Genomic DNA, 20129 nt, shown 5'->3' on the forward strand with positions numbered 1-20129 from the left:
AAACTTCACCATTACACAATATATCCATTTAACAACATGCACAAGTACCCTTTCAATCTAAAATAATAAAAAATAAAGTACAATAAATGTAAGACTTGACTGTGAAATTCCTAGAGGAAAATAGAGAGAAAAAGCTCTGTAACATTAGTCTTGGCAATGAGTTTTTGCATATATGTCTGAAAGCACAGGCTAACAAAGCAAAAATAAACAAATTGGTTTATAGCAAACTAAAAAGCATTTTCACACAAAGAAAACAATATAAAATAAAAAAGCAACCTACTGAATGGGATAAAATATTTATAAAACATATATTTGACATAGGATTGATGTTTAAAATATACAAAGAATTCATAGAACTCATCAGAAACAAATAACTCAATTGAAAACTTGGCAAACAACCTGAATAGACATTTCTTCAAAAGAGACATACAACTGGCCTCTAGGTATATGAAAAAAAAAAATCAACAATGCTAATCATCAGGTGAATGCATATCAAAGCCAAGATGAGATGTCACCTCCCACCCAATAGCATAGCTATTATTTTTTTTAAAGGTAAGTGTTGGTGAGGACAGGGAGAAAAGGGAACCTTTGTACACTGTGGTAGAAATGTAAATTTTTACAGCCATTCAAAACATTAAAAATAGAAGTACCATATGACCCAGCAGTGCTACTTCTAGTAATATATAAGTAATTCAAATCAGTATCTCTAAGAAGTATCTCCAATCCCATGTTCTCTGCGGCATTATTTATAATTGCTAAGATATGAAAACATCCTAAGTGTGCATTGATGGATAGATAAAGAAAATGTTTTATATACATGACCTGCTGCTATAAAGACACATGCACATGTATGTTTATTGTGGCACTATTCACAATAGCAAAGACTTGGAATCAACCCAAATGTCCATCAGTGACAGACTGGATTAAGAAAATGTGGCACATATACACCATGGAATACTATGCAGCCATAGAAAAGGATGAGTTTGTGTCCTTTGTAGGGACATGGATGCAGCTGGAAACCATCATTCTCAGCAAACTATCGCAAGAACAGAAAACCAAACACCGCATGTTCTCACTCATAGGTGGGAACTGAACAATGAGATCACTTGGACTCGGGAAGGGGAACATCATACATCGGGGCCTATCATGGGGAGGGGGGAGGTTGCATTGGGAGTTATACCTGATGTAAATGATGAGTTGATGGTGGCTGACGAGTTGATGGTTGCAGCACACCAACATGGCACAAGTATACATATGTAACGAACCTGCACATTATGCACATGTACCCTAGAACTTAAAGTATAATAATAATAATAATAATAATAATAATAATAATAATCCATAAAATATCAAAAAAAGAAAGAAATATTATTCAGCCTTAAAAATGTAGAAAATTTTGCAATTTTCAACAATATAGATGGACCTGAAGGGCATTATGTTAAGCGAAATAAACCAGATACAGAAAAACAAATGTTTTATAATATCATTTATTTATGTAATCTAAAAAAGTCAAATTCTTAGAAGTAGAGAGTAGGACGGTAGTTGCCAGGAATTGGGGTGGTGTGAGGGGATGAAATAAAGCTATGTTGGTCAGAGGGTACAAACTTTCATTTATATTAGTCATTATATATTATATGTGTGTGTGTGTATATATATGTGTGTGTGTATATGTGTGTGTGTGTGTGTGTGTGTGTGTGTAAGGGTACTAATATTAGGGTACTCCAGAGAAGCAGAAGAAATTCCTTCTCCTTTTCTGAAGTACCATAATAAAGCCACTTTGGAAGACAATCTCAAGGTTTCTAACAAAGCAAAGTATATTGTGTTCCTTGGTACTACCTAATTGAATAGAAAACTTTTGTCTATGGAAAAGGTGCACATAAATGATTATAACAGTTTTTGTTCAAAGATTACAATATTTTGAAACAACCAAGATGTCCTTTAGTAGGTAAATGGGTAAAAAATGGTGGTGCATCCTTACAATGAAATATTATTCAGAGATAAAAAGAAATTAGTTACCAAGCCACAAAAAGACATGGAGGAAACTTAAATGCATATTTCAATGTGAAAGAAGCAAGTATAAAAAGGTTACATAATTTAGATTCTAAATATATGATATTAGGTGAAAGGCAAAAGCATAAAGATAGTAAAAAATCTGTGGTTTCCAGTAGGAGTGGGGAGAAGGTATGAATAAATAAGTGATGCACAGAAGTTTTTTGAGTGGTAAAAAAAAATCTGTATGATATTGTAATGATAGTTACATGCCATTATGCATTTGTCAAATGCTGTAAAACTGTACTATATAAACACTAATGTAAACTGTGGACTTTAGTCAATAATATATCAATACTGTTTCATCAGTCATGAAATATGTACACTACTAGTGAAAGAAAGAGGGGCTACCCATGGATTCTCTGTACTATCTGCTCAATCTTTTGGTAAATATATAACTGTTCTAAAAATAAAATCTGCTAATAAAAAAATTCAACAGCACACAAGGCCTTGGTATCTTTTTCTACAAAATAGGTAAAAGTAAGGTGTTGCTAGGAAATATAGAAATGATAAAAAGATCTGGATTATAAAATATCCTCGGCCGGGTGCGGTGGCTCACGCCTGTAATCCCAGCACTTTGGGAGGCCGAGGCGGGCGGATCACAAGGTCAGGAGATCGAGACCACGGTGAAACCCCGTCTCTACTAAAAAATACAAAAAATTAGCCGGGCGCGGTGGCGGGCGCCTGTAGTCCCAGCTACTCAGGAGGCTGAGGCAGGAGAATGGCGTAAACCCAGGAGGCGGAGCTTGCAGTGAGCTGAGATCGCGCCACTGCACTCCAGCCTGGGCGACAGAGCGAGACTCCATCTCAAAAAAAAAAAAAATAAAAAAATAAAATATCCTCAACAAAGTGTGATGCCATAACTCCTTTCCTTTTATTCTGATTTAGAAACAATTACAGACCAACATCAGTTAACAACTATTGAGTTTCTGCTACAAAATCAAAAAAGCTCGCTCTTTATATTGAACCTAAAACTGGATAAAGTTCAAATTGCTATATAAAGTTACTAACTTTAGAGAAATATTTAAATATATTATGCCATATTAAAATTTTGGAATACTAAATCCTTAATATTTTTATTCTCCTGAATCAAAATTTTCGTTTCTTCTTGGCTATTTATTCTGATGGGAGAAGCTTAACATCATTTTCTCAACTTCCATAATAAAAATTGCTAATTTGATTTTAGTTGCTATAAAATATAGCCATCCTGTCCTAAAACATGGTGTTTTTCTGACAATAGCTTGGGAATGGTGGAGGTGGCACACATACTTACCCCACCTCCAATGATGTAACAATGTCTTTCTCTATTTATCTCCTCCCTCCTCAGATACACACATCACTCATTCTCATGTTCCTCCACTTCCTCCTTTTCAGAATATATACAGAAACAAAGAGACATAAACTAATTTATTCAATGACAGATTACAGAACAGCAGGCCTGTTGGTGTTTCAGAAATGCCTTTATCGCTGTGATGGAATTTTGTAGTGTGACTAGGAACATTATAAAAAGGAATGATAATTGTAATCCCAGTGACACGGATTATATAGGCTATGGGATCTATCCACCAACAACTCAAGCTATAAAACTAAGTTTCTCTTTTTATTCAAAACTCATTTAAGGACTCCTAGTAAAGTTCTGTAATTTTTCTCTGGTAGCTTGTACATCCTTATTTTTAGAGTCTGTAGGCATTTTGTAGGATTTTCTGTTTGCCTTCTCTGTTTTCCTCATTCTACTTTTTATCTGGTTATTGCTGATAGATATGTTAGCTATGGTTTTTGATATTTTCAATGTACATCCTAATTTAGGTTGAACTCATTTATTCTATGAGTTTTTAAATAGCACTCTTTGCATTTAACAAGAATATACTCACATCTTATTCTATAAATAATTATTGATTTGTCTTTTTTTCATAGTCACACCTCTTATTTCTAATTTCTCTTTGGCATACTTTCTATAAATAATAATGGTTATGGTTAGCATGCTTACCTTATTTTATATTTTAAAGAGATTGCCCTGGATTTCATGTAGATAATATAAAAAAGAACATAGTATGGCAAAAATTAACTTTTAATCAGAAATAGACGTCTGAATTTTATAAAATGGTTTCTGGAAAAATATTGAGGTTATAAAATTTATCTTATTGAATCAACTGGTAAAGCATACAACAGTATTATAGATCCTTGTATTCCATACACCAAACTTCACTAGAGCCTGTTCTAAAATTATCCAATATGAAATGAAACTCCTAAATGAATTCAGATGTATTTCAATCTGTCTCTTTTTTTAGCAGGCGACTATTTTAAAGTATTATTTCAAGCTAAACTATTCTATGATAGCTCTCCCTGCTACTTGATGCCAACAGGTGATGAGGTCTGCAACATTGTCACTTCTGAGACTGCAGAGAAAGTTTCAGTAACAGTGACACTCTTGGTTAGTATCACAAGTGAAAACCCCATTTAGGAAAATTGGCTTTTCATACGCATGAATTTCAGGCCAGCAAAAATATCATTTTAATATTGTAAAGGGAAGGGTTTGGGGTCAGAATATTAAATTGGCTAGAGAATTTGGTAATGAAGAGTCTGTACATTAAGTTATTAACATTTTTGCTTAAGTTACAGACCAGGAAGTGAGGTAATTCTACTGTGAGAGCAACTTATATGGACTAAAAGTTCAATGCGAGTAATTTACTTCCATTCACTTACTTTTGTCCTTCTGCACCTGGCTTCATAATTTTGCATTTATCCTCCACCTCCCCAGAAAAGTACCAATTTGCTTTGCCACTAGCATTCTATGGTTTATCAACCCAAGCAACCGAGGAATAGTATCTTAATTTTTCTATAGTTCTTCCTTTAATTACTTGTAAGTCTTAACATTTCTTGTGTTTTTACTATTCACTTACATATCTTCTTTTATAATTTACCTTTCTCCTTTTCCTGTGTCCCTGGTGGTATTTCTCTTATAATGGGTTATAGCCTGTATAAGGTTAATAATCCTCTATCATTTTTATTGACAGTATATTCTATGATTCCTCTCTTTTAGATATTATTATTTCCTATAAGTGAAGCTATCTTAATACATGTAAAAAGTTAATATAGGAAGAAATTCTGTTTCTGGGTTTATAACCTATGAAGATCTCACTTTTCTCTTTTCCTCTTTTAATACTAATGCAAAGAGTGCTATTTAAAAACTCACAGAATAAATGAGTTCAACCTAAAATAGGATATATGATGAAAATATCAAAAACCATAGCATTACAACAAGAAATTTAAAAATCCACTGAGTTTTTATATGAATTACATTGTACCTATAGATTTTAAAAAATGCATAATTTTATAACATGATTTTCAAATCTAGTAACACAGTAATGTATTCACATATGCTGTGTTTACGTTTTGTTTTTTTTTTGTTGTTGTTGTTTTTGTTTGTTTGTTTCTTTTTTTATTTTATTTTATTTTATTTTTTTTTTAGGCAGAGTCTCACTCTGTCTCCCAGGCTGGAGTACAGTGGCACGATCTCAGCTCATTGCAACCTCCGCCTCCTGGGTTCACACCATTCTCCTGCCTCAGCCTCCCGAGTAGCTGGGACTACAGGCGCCCGCCACCAGGGTATTTTGTATTTTGTTTAGTAAAGACGGGGTTTCACCGTGTTAGTCAGGATGGCTTCGATCTCCTGACCTATGGTTTGAATGCATCGCCTCCAAAATTCAGGTGTTGCCAATGCATTAGTATTAAGTGGTGGGGCCCTTAAGAGGTGATTAGGCCATGAGGGCTGCCCCTAGTTAATGCAATTACAGCCATTTCTTAAAAGGCTTCATGCAGCCTTAGCAGCTGTCTCTTCCACCCTTCTGCCATGTTTCTCCCTTCTGGAGAATGCAGCAAGATGGCCCTCACCAGACACTGAACCTGCCAGCACCTTGATCTTGGACTTTCCTGTCTTCAGATGTGTGAGAAATAAATTTTCGTTCTTTGTAAGTTATCGAGTCACAGGCATTTTTTCATGGTGGCACAAAACAAAGACAGAATATAAAAGCCATCTTCCACCACACTTAAGTTTCTTCTAGTTTTTACACATATGTTTCATAATTCATAAGTATTGCAAAACAATTTTGACTAGTGGTTTTTGGTCTATTTAGATGATTCTAATTTAGAGATTATTCGACTTTCACTAGAACACTTTCCTAATTCTTACTGTGAGTTGTTATACTGATTCCCTTGAGGATTGAGATATACAATTCCATTGCTTCCAAGTAATAATCTGTATTATTATTAAGTAGTAGTTTAAAAATTACTTTTAAAATTTGATAGAGCTGTTCCCTTATTATTCTTCTTTCCAAAATGAACCTTTGCTTTTAAAAAGACAAATTTGTTTTATTATTTCATCTGATTATAAAAGCATTTTAAAATAAAGCTCAGGCTAAAATGATTGCATATATAATGTTGTCTCAATTACCTAAAATGTACATCTACACATGAGCATAGAAGAATCACTGGATAGATACATATCAAATTATTAATAACAGTTACCTCTGAGCAATTTATTTATTTGATTTATCATACTTTATTTTCAAAGTACTCATTTCATTACTAAAAAATAAAATATCTAAAATAACCATGAAAAATTACACCCAAAATTGCTTAGTATAAGTTCTGAAAACCTTAATTCCGTATGCTAACACAGAAATATTTGGCAGAAAGTGAAGTAAAGGGTTCAGAATGGCATCTCCTTGACTAAAAATAATTCTTAAACAAATTTTATTTAAAATTACCTTTTTCTGAGCCAAAATGAGATCTTGGTCCACTTTGGACATTAAAAATGAGCCTCCATCATGTTCCATCCAGTAAAATTTTAAGTCTTTTAAATGTACCTTTGTGTCTAGTTTTAACCTGTGGAGAATTAAAAGGAAACTGACGTCAACAAATTATTTAGATATCCTTACTAGTTCAATCCTGACATCTGAGCTTCAGCTCTAATGAAGTATTTTTCCCCGAGCACTGTGTGCCAGAAACAGTGTTATACCTTTAGAATTTAGATTTGCATTTAAGAAATGTACTTGAGCTGCAGGGGAGAGAATGGTTTGAAATGCATCAAAATTGTAGACATAGTGACAAATCAAAATGCTTTGGTAGCAGTTAATGGTAGAAATGATTGTAACCTGAACTAGAACTGTAACCATGATGATGGAGAGATATATAAAGATGTAAGAAATCATTAGTAGGTAGTTTCAATATGACTCAGCATTGCTTAGATGTAATGACTGAGAAAAATTGGATATGAGGCTTTAGCAACTGGGTTGATTTTGGTCATCCAATCACTGGGATTGGGCAAGAATTGAAGTAGTGGATCAGGTTTCTGGAGCTTGGAAGAAAAATAATATCAGTTTTAGATATATTGAGTTTCAGTTATCTGAAATGGCCAGTCTTCTTGTAGTAGTAAATAGACAGTCCTCTAGCTTAAGTGAAAAGAGTGAGCTGAAGAGGTAGATTTCAGCATCATCTGTGTATGGAAAATGGTTGAAGTGGCAAGGATAGATGGAGTCATTCTGAGAGGGTAAGTAGAAAGAAGACAGAGAAGTAAACCAGGTCCTTCTAGAATACCAATATATAAGAGATGAACAAAGGAAGGAAGAGCCAGTAAGGCAGATGAAAGGAAAAGGAGCAATATCAAAAGGGTGGACTGTCCATAACACAAAGCATAAATGCTTAAGGGGATGAATACCTACCCCATTTTCCATGAAGCAATTATTATGCATTACATGACTGCTTCAAAATATCTCATGTAGCCCGTAAATATATATACCTGCTATGTACCCACAAAAATTAGCAATAATTTTAAAAAAGATTGTATCACAAGAGCCAAGGGCAGAGTTTGTTTCAATAATGATGGAGTAATATCAATACTGCCACCAGTTATAATGAGGTAATGAATGGTAAGTATTGAGAAGCAGTCATTATTCTTAGCAAAAATGCAAAAAAAAAAAAATCAGGGACCTTGGCAAGAATAATTTTGGTGGTAAAAACCAGTTTGTAGTGAATTCATTTATGAGATGACAATGTGAGAATTTAGAGTCAATGAGTATAAATAATTCACACAAAGGGTCTGGCAATGGGGCAAAAAGCAGCATAGAGTAGTGGCTTAAGGGGAATAAGTGACTAAAAAAATTTTGTCTCATTTTAAGATGAGAGACACTTAGGATGTTTAATTATAATGACAAGGGTGCATAAGTGTGTATGTGTGTGTGTGTGTGTGAGAGAGAGAGAGAGAGAGAGACAGAGAGACAGAGAGAGACAGAGAGAGGTTAAAGTCATACTAAGGTGAGATAAGTAGTGGAACAAAGACCTGAGAGAATACGAGAACATAAGATCAAGAGCATAACTGAAACTACTTATATGCTAAAGCAAAATGGAAAGATATTTTCTCCACTCTAAAAGGAGAAAAGAATGAACGTTGGAGACCTAGAAAAATGTGATGGTAAGAAACTGAAGTAAGTTACATATAGATTGCATTTTTTTTTTTTTTGATGAGATAAAATGTGGGAGTATTTACTTGAGGGTAAAGGAAAGGAGAAGATCACAGGTTTGCTGGAAATGGAAATAATTTGAAATCACTGCTATAGAAAACCTAAAAAAAAAAAAATGCTGTCTACGGAAACCGATTTCCAAGCAGCATTGATGCCTAGGTGAGATTGGAAAGTATGTATATGGTGACAGATGGCAGAAGAATCAGAAAGGCTGAACTTGAAGTGCACATAGTCCTTATACTCAAATTCACAAATGAACAACAAAAAGATTCACCGTTTCCATTCCAAAATAAGGCCTCTCTTTGTATTTTCTCAGTAAAATACTTTTACACGGCATCTTCCCAATTTGTGAATCATGGTATCCACTTATATAAGTATATAAAGGCTCTCTCATAAATATCTGCAATAATTCTTTGCTTGAGGACTGAAAGTCTACCTCTATGACATTAATAAATAAAGAGAGAATGAATGTCAGGATAAGAGTCTGAGGAAATAAAAATAAATGAACATACCTTTTGATCCCAGGTCCTGCCATGACCTTCAACATGGGGGCCAGGTCTTCAGCATAGCGGCACATCGGACCAGTGCACTGAAACAACTCCTGGCCTCCCACAGCCATGGGAAACTGACCTTTGTTGGGAACCACACCTGAAAGGTTAGACACTCAGGTTAGCTGCCCAAAATAAGACATGATCTCTGCATGTTGTATTTCATTATAGTGTTTATCTTAAATATTTTTTCTCCTGGTTAAAACTTTTCAGGTCTTCTTATATCTCATTGTGGTAGTTTTACAATTTTATTAGCTTTCTTAAAAGCAGTGAATTTTTTTTCCAAATAGAGTACAACGAAGAACTTCAATATAAAACAGCCAAACCAGAGCTACTCTGATGGAGAAATGGTCCCTACTTATTAGATTATTCTCTCTTTCTGCGATGGTTCTAACAGCCTGCAGAGCCTATATGGATGAGGATGAGTTAGAATACAGATTAACAAATCTACTGGCCTAGAGGATAAAGTCAACGTTCCTTTAACTTGTATACAAAGCTCTCTGCAACCTGATACCTAAACAGAAGCCATAACAAATTCTTTGCAATTTTCCACAAAGAACAGGCTATTTTAATGCTCATTTATAACTTTGTTTATGCCATTTCCACTGCCTATAATATATTTCACAATTTAATATGCTAGATGGATAACCAGATTTCAAGACTTAAGTGAAACTATAAGTCCTTTCTCGATTACCTACAATCTCTCAGCCCAAAATCTTCTTAAGCTGATAAGCAACTTTAGCAAAGTCTCAGGATACAAAACTACTGTGCAAAAATCACAAGCATTCCTATATACCAATAATAGAGATCCAAATCATGAATGAGCTCTCATTCACAATTGCTAAAATGAAAATAAAATATCAGGAATACAACTTACATGGGATGTGAAGGACCTCTTGACGTACAAACCACTACTCAAGGAAATAAGAGAGGACACAAACAAATGGAAAAACATTTCATGCTCATGGATAACAAGAATCAAATTGTAAAAATGGCCATACTACCCAAAGTAATTTATAGATTCAATGCTATCCCTATCAAGGTACCATTGACTTTCTTCACAGAATTAGAAAAAACTACTTTAAATTTCATATGGAACAAAAAGAGTCCATTTAGCCAAGACAATCCTAAGCAAAAAGAACAAGCTGGAGGCATCATGCTACCTGACTTCAAACAATATTACAAGGCTACAGTAACCAAAACAGCATGGTACTGGTACCAAAAAAGATATATAGACCAATGGAGCAGAACAGAGGCCTCAGATATAATGCCACACATCTACTACAATCTAGTCTTTGACAAACCCGACAAAAACAGGCAATGGAAAAAGGATTCCCTATTTAATAAATGGTGCTGGGAAAGCTGGCTAGCCATATGTGGAAAACTGAAAGTGGATCACCTCCTACACTTTATACAAAAATTAAATCAATATGGATTAAGGACTTAAATGTAAGACCTAAAACAATAAAAATCCTAGAAGAAAACCTGGGCAATACCATTCAGGACATAGGCATGTGCAAAGACTTCATGACTAAAACACCAAAAGCAATGGCAACAAAAGCCAAAATTGACAAATGGGATCTAATTAAAGAGTGTCGGCCGGGCGCGGTGGCTCAAGCCTGTAATCCCAGCATTTTGGGAGGCTGAGACAGGCGGATCACGAGGTCAGGAGATCGAGACCATCCTGGCTAACACGGTGAAACTCCGTCTCTACTAAAAAGTACAAAAAACTAGCCGGGAGAGGTGGCGAGCGCCTGTAGTCCCAGCTACTCCGGGAGGCGGAGCTTGCAGTGAGCAGAGATCCGGCCACCGCACTCCAGCCTGGGTGACAGAGCGAGACTCCGTCTCAAAAAAAAAAAAAAAAAAAAAAAAAAAAGAGTGTCTGCACAGCAAAAGAAACTATCATCATATTGAACAGGCAACCTACAGAATAGGAGGACATTTTTGCAATCTATTCACCTGACAAAGATCTGGTATCCAGAATCCACAAGAAACTTAAACAAATTTACAAGAAAACAAAAACATCAAAAAGTGGGGGAAGGATATGAACAGACACTTCTTACAAGAAGACATTTATGTAGCCAACAAACATATGAAAAAAAAAAAAGCTCATCATCACTGGTCATTAGAGAAATGCAAATCAAATCCACAATGAGATACCATCTCACGCCAGTTAGAATGGCAATCATTAAAAAGTCAGGAAACAACAGATGCTGGAGAGGATGTGCAGAAATAAAAACGCTTTTACATTGTTGGTTGGAGTGTAAATTAGTTCAACCATTGCAGAAGACAGTGTGGTGATTCCTCAAGGATCTAGAACCAGAAATACCATTTGACCCAGCAATCCTATTACTGGTTATATACCCAAAGGATTATAAATCATTCTACTATAAAGACACATGCACACATATGTTAATTGCAGCACTATTCACAATAGCAAAGACTTGGAACCAACCGAAATGCCCATCAATGATATATAGAAAGATGTGATGATTTTCTCTATCAATGATGAAGAAAATGTGACATCCATGTCCTTTGTAGGGACATGGATGAAGCTGGAAACCATCATTCTCAGTGAGCTATCACAAGAACAGAAAACCAAACACCACATGTTCTCACTCATAAGTGGCAGTTGAACAATGAGAACATATTGGCACAGGGAGTGGAACATCACACTCCGGGGCCTGTCAGGGGGTGAAGGGCTAGCGGAGGGATAGCATTAGGAGAAATACCTAATGTAGGTTACTGGTTGATGGGTGCAGCAAATGGCACGTATATACCTATGTAACAAACCTGCATGTTCTGCACATATTTAAACGATTATTTGTGGAGAAGATTAATAATATAGATGAACGCATAACAACACTTATCAAGACAAAAAGAGAAAAATACAAAAATGATCAGTATCAGGAATGAAAAAGGGATACTATTACAGATTGTACAGATATAGTACAGCCTGTAGTTATACTACAGTTATAGTAGATATAGACACAAGGATTAAGATAATGAAACAGAATAATATCCAGCCCACTTGCTCTTGTTGCTGTTACCTGAATTAAAATAAAGATGACACTGCAATGCAGTTGGGAAAGTATAACCTTTACCACATAAACTTTTGACACAACTCAATATACACATAGAAAAATAGTAACTTTCAATCTTAATTCATACAATACACAAAAACATGTATCTAATAGATTGAAAACCTAAGTGCCAAAGGAAAATGAATAAAGCATCTTTAAAAAAATAAGAGAATATCTTTACGGCTTTGGATGGGCAAATGTTTCTTAAATAGGACAAACAAATCATTAACCAATGATAAAACAAACTACCCAATAAAAAAGGACCAAATATTTTATCAAGGCTTTCTGCAAACAGAAATCCAAATGGCCAAGAGATATATAAAAAGATAGTAATTCTTCCAAACCATTTTCTATGATATTACAACAAGTTGCAAGATTACCCAAGAAAAGAAGAGAGAAGATCCAAAGAAGCTCAATTAGAAATGAAACAAGAGACATTACAACCAACACCAGAGAAAGACAAAAGATCACACAAGGCTAGTATGAACACCTTTATTAGCATAAACTGGAAAACATAGAGGAGATGGAAAAGTTCCTGAAAAGATACAACTCCCCCAGCTTAAATGAGGAAGAATTAGAAACCCTAAACAGACTAATAACAAGGAAAGAGATTGAAATGGTAATAAAAAAAAATTACCAAAAAAAAAGTGCAATACCAGATGGATTCACAGCTGAATTATACCAGAAATTCAAAGAATTGATACCAATCCCATTGATGCTATTCCACAAAATAGCGAAAGAAGGAATCCTCTCTAAATCATTTTAGGAAGCCAGTGTCACCTAATACCAAAACCAGAAAGGACATAACAACAACAAAAAAACAACTACAGACCAATATCCTTGATGAACATGGATGCAAAAATCCACAACTAAATACTAGATAACTGAATCCAACAGCATATCAAAAACATAATCTACCATAAACAAGTGGGTTTCATACCAGGGATGCAAGGATCATTTAATAGAAACAGGTTAATGACTTGTGTCATTAATGTAATACACCACATAAATAGAATTAAAAATAAAAATCACATGATCTTCTCAATAGACGCAGAAAAACATTTGACAAAATTCAGCCTCCTTTCATGATTAAAACCCTCAGCAAAATCAGCATACAAGGGACATACCTCAGTGTAATAAACGTCATCTATGGGAAACCCACAGCCAACATAATACTGAATGGGGAAAAGTAGAAAGCATTACCTCTGAAAACTGGAAAAAGACAAGGATGCCCACTCTCAGCCGCTCTATTCAACATAGTACTGGAAGTCCTAGCCACAGCAATCAGACAAAAGGAGGAAATAAAGGGCATCCAAATCAGTAAAGAGGAAGTCAAATTGCCACTGTTTGCTGAAGATAAAAAGGAGGAAATAAAGGGCATCCAAATCGGTAAAGAGGAAGTCAAATTGTCACTGTTTGCTGAAGATATGATTGTATACCTGCAAAACCCTAAAAACTCCTGCAAAAAGCTCCTAGAACTGACAAATGAGTTCAGAAAAGTTTCAGGATACAAAATTAATGTACACAAATCAGTAGCTCTGCTATACACCAATAGCTACCAAGCTGAGAATCAAATCAAGAACTCAACCCCTTTTAAAATAGCTGCAAAATAAATAAAATACTTAGGAATGTACTCAACCAGGGATGTGAAAGATTTCTACAAGGAAAACTACAAAATACTGCTGAAAGAAATCAGAGATGAAACAAACAAATGGAAACACATCCCATCCTGATGGATGGAGAGAATCAATATTGTGAAAATGGCCATACTGCCAAAAGCAATCTACAAATACAATGCAATCCCCATCAAAATACCACAATCATTCTTCACAGAACTAGAAAAAAAAAATCGTAAAATTTATGTGGAACCAAAAAACTGTCTGCATAGCCAAAACAAAGCTAAGCAAAAATAATAAACCTGGAGACAACACATCACTTAATTTCAAACTATACTAAAAGGCCATAGTCACCAAAACAACATGATACTGCTTTAAAAATGGGCACGTATACCAATGGAACAGAATAGAGAACCCACAAATAAACCCAAATATTTACAGCTAACTGATCTTCAACAAAGCAAACGAAAACCTAAAGTGGGAAAAGGACACTCTATTCAACAAATAGTGCTGGAATAATTGGCTAGCCACATCTAGGATAATGAAACTGGATCCTCATCTCTCATCTTATACAAATATCAACTCAAGATGGATCATCTACTTAAATCTAAGACCTGATACTATGAAAATTCTAGAAAATAATATCGGAAAGACCCTTTTAGACATTGGCTGAGGCAATGATTTCATAACCAATAACCCAAAAGCAAATGCAATAAAAACAAAGATAAAGAGGTGAGACTTAATTAAACTAAAGAGCTTTTGCATGGCAAAAGAAACAGTCAGCAGAGTAAACAGACAACCCACAGGGCAGGAGAAAAGCTCCACAATCTATACATCTGCCAAAGGACTAATACCCCAAATCTAGAAAGAACTCAAACAAATTAGCAAGAAGAAAACAATGCCATCAACAAATGGGGTAAGGACATGAATAGACAATTATCAAAAGCAGATATACAAATGGCCAACAAATATATGAAAAAATGCTCAATATCACTTATAATCAGAGAAATGCAAATCAAAGCCACAATGCAATACCACCTTACTCCTGCAAGAATGGCCATAATAAAAAAATTAAAAAAAAAAAATAGATGTTGGCATGGATGCATTGAAAAAGAAACACTTCTACACTGCTGGTGGGAATGTAAACTAGTACAACCACTATGGAAAACAGTGTGGAGATTCCTTAAAGACCTAAAAGTAGATTTACCATTTGATCCAGCAATCCCACCACTTCGTATCTACCCAGATGAAAAGAAGTCATTATAAGAAACAGATACTTGCACACACGTTTATAGCAGCATGGTTTGCAATTGCAAAAATATGGAACCAGCCCAAATGCCCATCAGTCAATGAGTGGGTAAAGAAAATATGATATACCATGATATACCATGGAATACTACTACTCAGCCATAAAGAAGATTGAAATATTGGCATTTGCAGCTACCTGGATGGAATTGGAGACCATTATTCTAAGTGAAGTAACTCAGGAATGAAAAACCAAACATCGTAAGTTTACACTCATACGTGGAAGCTAAGCTATGAGGATGAAAATGCATAAGAATGATATAATGGACTCTTGGGACTCGAGGGAAAGGGTGAAAGGAGGGTGAGGGATAAAAGTCTATATATTGGGTACAGTGTATACTGCTCGGGTGATGGTTGCACCAATATCTCAGAAATCACCACTAAAAAACTTATTTATGCAACCAAACACAACCTGTTACCCAAAAACCTATTGTAATAAAAATAGTTTAAAAAATTAAAAGTGGTTAATATAGTAAGTTTTATGGTGAGTATATTTTACCACAGTAAGACTAATTAATTAATTAGTTAAAAATTCTATCACTACTTTTGTTTAGGAAGAGAAGTAATCATTAAACAAGAAATGTCACCACTAATAAAAGAATTTTTCAAATGATCTGGAATATAAAAATAAAGATATTCAATTTGGGAACTTGGAAAAAAACAATCAATAAACAAATAACCCCATCAAAAAGTGAGCAAGACACATGAACAGATGCTTCTCAGAAGAAGACATAGAAGTATCCAACTAACATACAAAAACAATGCTCATTGTCACTGTAATTATTGGAGAAACAAAAATTAAAACCACCAAGAGATACCATCTCACACCAGTCAGAATGGCTATTACTAAAAAGTTAAAAAATTACAGATGCTGGCAGGACTGCAGAGGAAAAGGAATGCTTATACATATTTGGTGGGAATATCAGTTGGTTCAGTTCTTTGGAAGGCAGTTTGGTGATTTCTCAAAAGAACTAAAAAATGAACTACTATTCCACCTATCAATCCTATTACTGGGTATATACACAATGGAATATAAATCATTCTACCAAGAAGATACATGGATCCATATGTTCATCACAGCACTATTCACAATAAGAAAGACATAGATTCAAACTAGGTGTCCATCAACTGTGGACTGTATAAAAAATGTGGTACATATATACAATGGAATATTATGCATCCAAAAAAGAAGAAAATCATGACCTTTGCAGCAACATTAATGCAGCCTGAGGCAATTATTGTAAGTGGATTAATGCAGAAATTAAAAAAACCAAAGACCACATCTTCTTACTTATAAGTGTAAATTAAACATTGGGTAAACATTGACATAATGATAGGAACAGTAGACACTGGGGGCTACAAGGTGAGGATAAAAGGGAAAGTGTTAATGGTGGAAAACCTATCAGATACTATGCTCACTACCTGGGTAACAGATTCAATCATACCCCAAACCTCAGCATCATGTAATATACCTTTTTAAAAACCCTGCACATGTATCCCCTGATTCTAAAGTAAAAGTTGAAAGTAACCTAAAAAAAAAAATAAAATTAGAACTGTGATCTAACCCAATCATCCCATTAGTGGGTATATATTGAAAGCAAAATATTGTTCTACCTAAAAGACACAAGCACCTGCATGTCCACAGCAGCACTATTCATAATAGGAAAGACATGGAATCAAACTAGATGCCCATCAACGGTGGATTGGATAAAGAAAATGTGGTATTTATACATCACAGAGTACTATGCAGCCATAAAAAAGAATGAATTCATTTGCAGCAACATGGATGGAGCTGGAGGCCAATATCCTAAGCAAACTAACACAGAAACAGAAAACCAAATACTGCATGTTCTCACTTATAAGTGGGAGCTAAACATTGTGTACACATGGACATAGAGTTTAGAAAAATAGACACAGGAGACTATAAGCTTGGGTAGAGTTTGAAGTGGGCAATGGTCAAAAACGTACCTATTGGGAGCTATGCTCACTAACTGGGTGACAGGTTCAATTATATGCCAAATCTTAGCATCATGCAGTAGACCTTTGTAGCATACCTGCAAATGTACTCCCTCAATCTAAAATAAAAGTTGAAAATAAAATAAAATTAAAAACCAACAAATTTTTGATACTTATTTGTGGCCAAACATATGATGTATCCTGGAGTAACTTCCATGTGCTGTTGACAATAATGTGTATTGTGCAGCTGTTGAGTGGAATGTTCTGTAAATGTCTATTAGTTCCATTTGGTCTAGAGCAGTGATCCCCAAACATTTTGGCACCAGGGAATGGTTTCATGGGAGACAATTTTTACATGCAGTGTGTGGTAAGATGGTTTTGAGATGAAGCTGTTCCACCTTAGATCATCAGGCATTAGTTAGAGTCTCATAAGAAGCACACAACCTAGATCCCTTCCATATTCAGTTCACAAAAGGGTTCACACTCCTATGACAATCTAATGCTGCTGCTGATCTGACAGGAGGCAAAACTTATGTAGTAATGCTTACTCACCTACTACTCACCTTCTGCTGTGCAGCCAGTTTCTAACAGGCCATGGACTGGTATTGGTCCATGGCCTGGGGGTTGGGGATCCCTGGTCTAGAGTATAGTTTATATCTGATTTTTCATTAATTTTGTGCCTAGATAATCATTCCATTGCTGAAAGTGAATGAAGTCCCCAACTATTATTATATTGCAGGCTACCTCTCCATTTATATCTAATACTTGCTTTATATATTTGTGTGCTCCAGTGTTGGGTACATATATATTAGCAATTGTTATATCCTTTTGCTGAATCAACTTCTTTTCATTATATAATGATCTTCTTAACCTCTTTTCCCAGTTGTTGATCTAAAGTGCATTTTACCTGAGTATAAATACTTCTCACTTTTGGTTCCATTTGCATACAATATCATTTTTGATCCCTTCATTTTCAGTCTATATGAACTCTTACAGGTAATATGAGTCTCTCGTGGGCAGCATACAGCTGGGTTATGTTTTTTTTTAAATCTATTCATCCACTTTATATTTTTCAATTGTAGAATTTGATTCATTTACATTTAAGGTTATTATTGGTTGCTAAGGACTAGCTTCGGCCATTTTGTTAAATTATTTGTATCCTTTGTTCCTTTCTTCACTTCTCATTTTTTTTTACATTTATCATTTGGGGATTTTCCATAGTAATAAACTTTGTATTCCTTCCCCTTTCTTATATGTTTATGTGCTGTAATTTGCTTTTAGTGGCTACTATGAGACTTACATGAAAAGCCTACGGTTATAATAAATTATTTTAAGTTGATAACAAGTTTGGTCACATACAAACATTCTAGATTTCTTAAAATTCATAACTTTGTATCTTCATTTGCATGTTTTAATATTTTGTGTCCACTTACAACTTATTGTAGCTATAGGTACTATTTAACCTTGTGATTTTAACCTTCATAGAGATTTTGAAAAATTATATTACATTATGATAATGGAGTGTTCTGAATTTGATAATAAATTTACCTTTATTATAGTTCCTTATGGTTTCATGTTAGTAATTATATTTTTACTTCCAGCTGAATCACCCCCTTAAGCATTTAATGTAAATATAATTAATGGTGAGTTTCCTCAACTTTTGTTTGTCTGGTAAAGACTTTATTTCTCCTTCATTTTGGAAGAATAGTTTTGTTGGGTATGGCATTTTTATCTCAATTTATTCCCCAGCACTTGGAATATACCAACCCATTCTCCTTAGCCCTGCAAGCATTCTGCTGACAAGTCTGCTGTTAGTCAGATGGAGATTCTTTTATATGTGACTTGACAATTTTCTGATGTTTCTTTTGTAATTCTTTTTGTCGTAACAGTTTGATCATAACAGGCCTCAGAGATGACCTCTTTGGGTTGAATCTGTTTGGAATCCTTTGAGCTTCATGGATCTGGATATCCATATCTATTCCAAAATTGGGGAAAATTTCAGCTATTATTTTGTTAAATAAGCTTTCTGTGCTTTTCTCCATCTCTTCTACTGAAATCTCTAGAATGCAGAAGTTTGATTAATAATGTACCACCTATTTCATAGGTTTTCTTTGCTCTTTTACATTATTTTATTTTTATTCCTTTTGACTGGGCTATTTCAAAACACATTCCTCAAGTTTAAAACTTCTTTCTTCTGCTGGATCTAGTATACTGTTGAAGCTCTCCGTCTTATTTATTTCGTTGGCTGAATTCTTCAGCTCCACGATTTATGTTTGTTTCTTTTCCATTGTATCTATCTCTTTGATCAATTTCTCATTCATACTAAGACTTGTTTTTCTGATTTTGTTGCATTGTGTGTCTCTGTACTCTTGTATATTTCTGAGTTTTCTTGAGTCATTATTTTGAATTACTTTTTTAAAAAAATTAGAAATTTCCATTTTGGGGGGCATCAGTTACCACAAAATTATTGTGTTTCATTGGTAATGTCATATTTCCTTGACTTTTCAAGTGTCTTGTGTCCCTATAGTAATACCCAGGCATAAGGTGGAATGGTTACCATTTCCACTATTATCAAGTGTCTTTCATGTGGAGATACTTGTACCTGCTGATGTTTCCTAGGGCTTGGTTGGGTAGGGTGTGCTGGCTTTGATTCCAGTGAGTGGAATGACATAGTCTCTATGCAGTTCCTTCAGCTGTAGTCAACACCAGCAATGCCTTTGTGAGCATCAGTGTCTCTGGTGCTGCTCCACTGTGGGTGGGACATAAGCTGTTCCACATACAGAGGGAAATCACGGCATGTGCATTCATCTGTGTGTTGTTCCATGGGGTATGCCACCAAGCTCTTTTGTGTGCCAAGAGAGCATATAGTTGGTCTTCTGCTTGTCTGCTATTCCCCTTAGGGCAGGACACCAGGCTGGTTCTCACATCAAGAGAGTGCTGAGCTGGCCCACCAGCTTGTGCACTGCTCCCACATAGGCAAAGCATGAGGGTGCATGGAGTTGGCCTAGCTCTTTGTACTCAGCTTCTGTATCGTGCACAGCACTAACTATTCTC

At 35.0% G+C, this 20129-nt stretch overlaps 1 protein-coding gene across 3 annotated transcripts in view; it reads right to left on the bottom strand.

Annotated features, from left to right (window-relative positions):
• Window positions 1–20129, bottom strand: part of LOC105463874 (fatty acid amide hydrolase 2) — a 192593-nt gene that overhangs the window by 71006 nt on the left and 101458 nt on the right. For all 3 annotated transcript variants that reach the window (XM_071088628.1, XM_071088629.1, XM_071088627.1), the window contains 2 exons: window positions 9080–9215; window positions 6816–6933 (listed from right to left, as the gene is read on the bottom strand). In XM_071088628.1, coding sequence (XP_070944729.1) covers window positions 6816–6933; window positions 9080–9215 — 254 coding nt within the window. The remainder of the gene's footprint in view (window positions 1–6815; window positions 6934–9079; window positions 9216–20129) is intronic.

Source organism: Macaca nemestrina, chromosome X (genome assembly GCF_043159975.1).
Source record: "Macaca nemestrina isolate mMacNem1 chromosome X, mMacNem.hap1, whole genome shotgun sequence".
Lineage (NCBI taxonomy): Eukaryota > Metazoa > Chordata > Mammalia > Primates > Cercopithecidae > Macaca > Macaca nemestrina.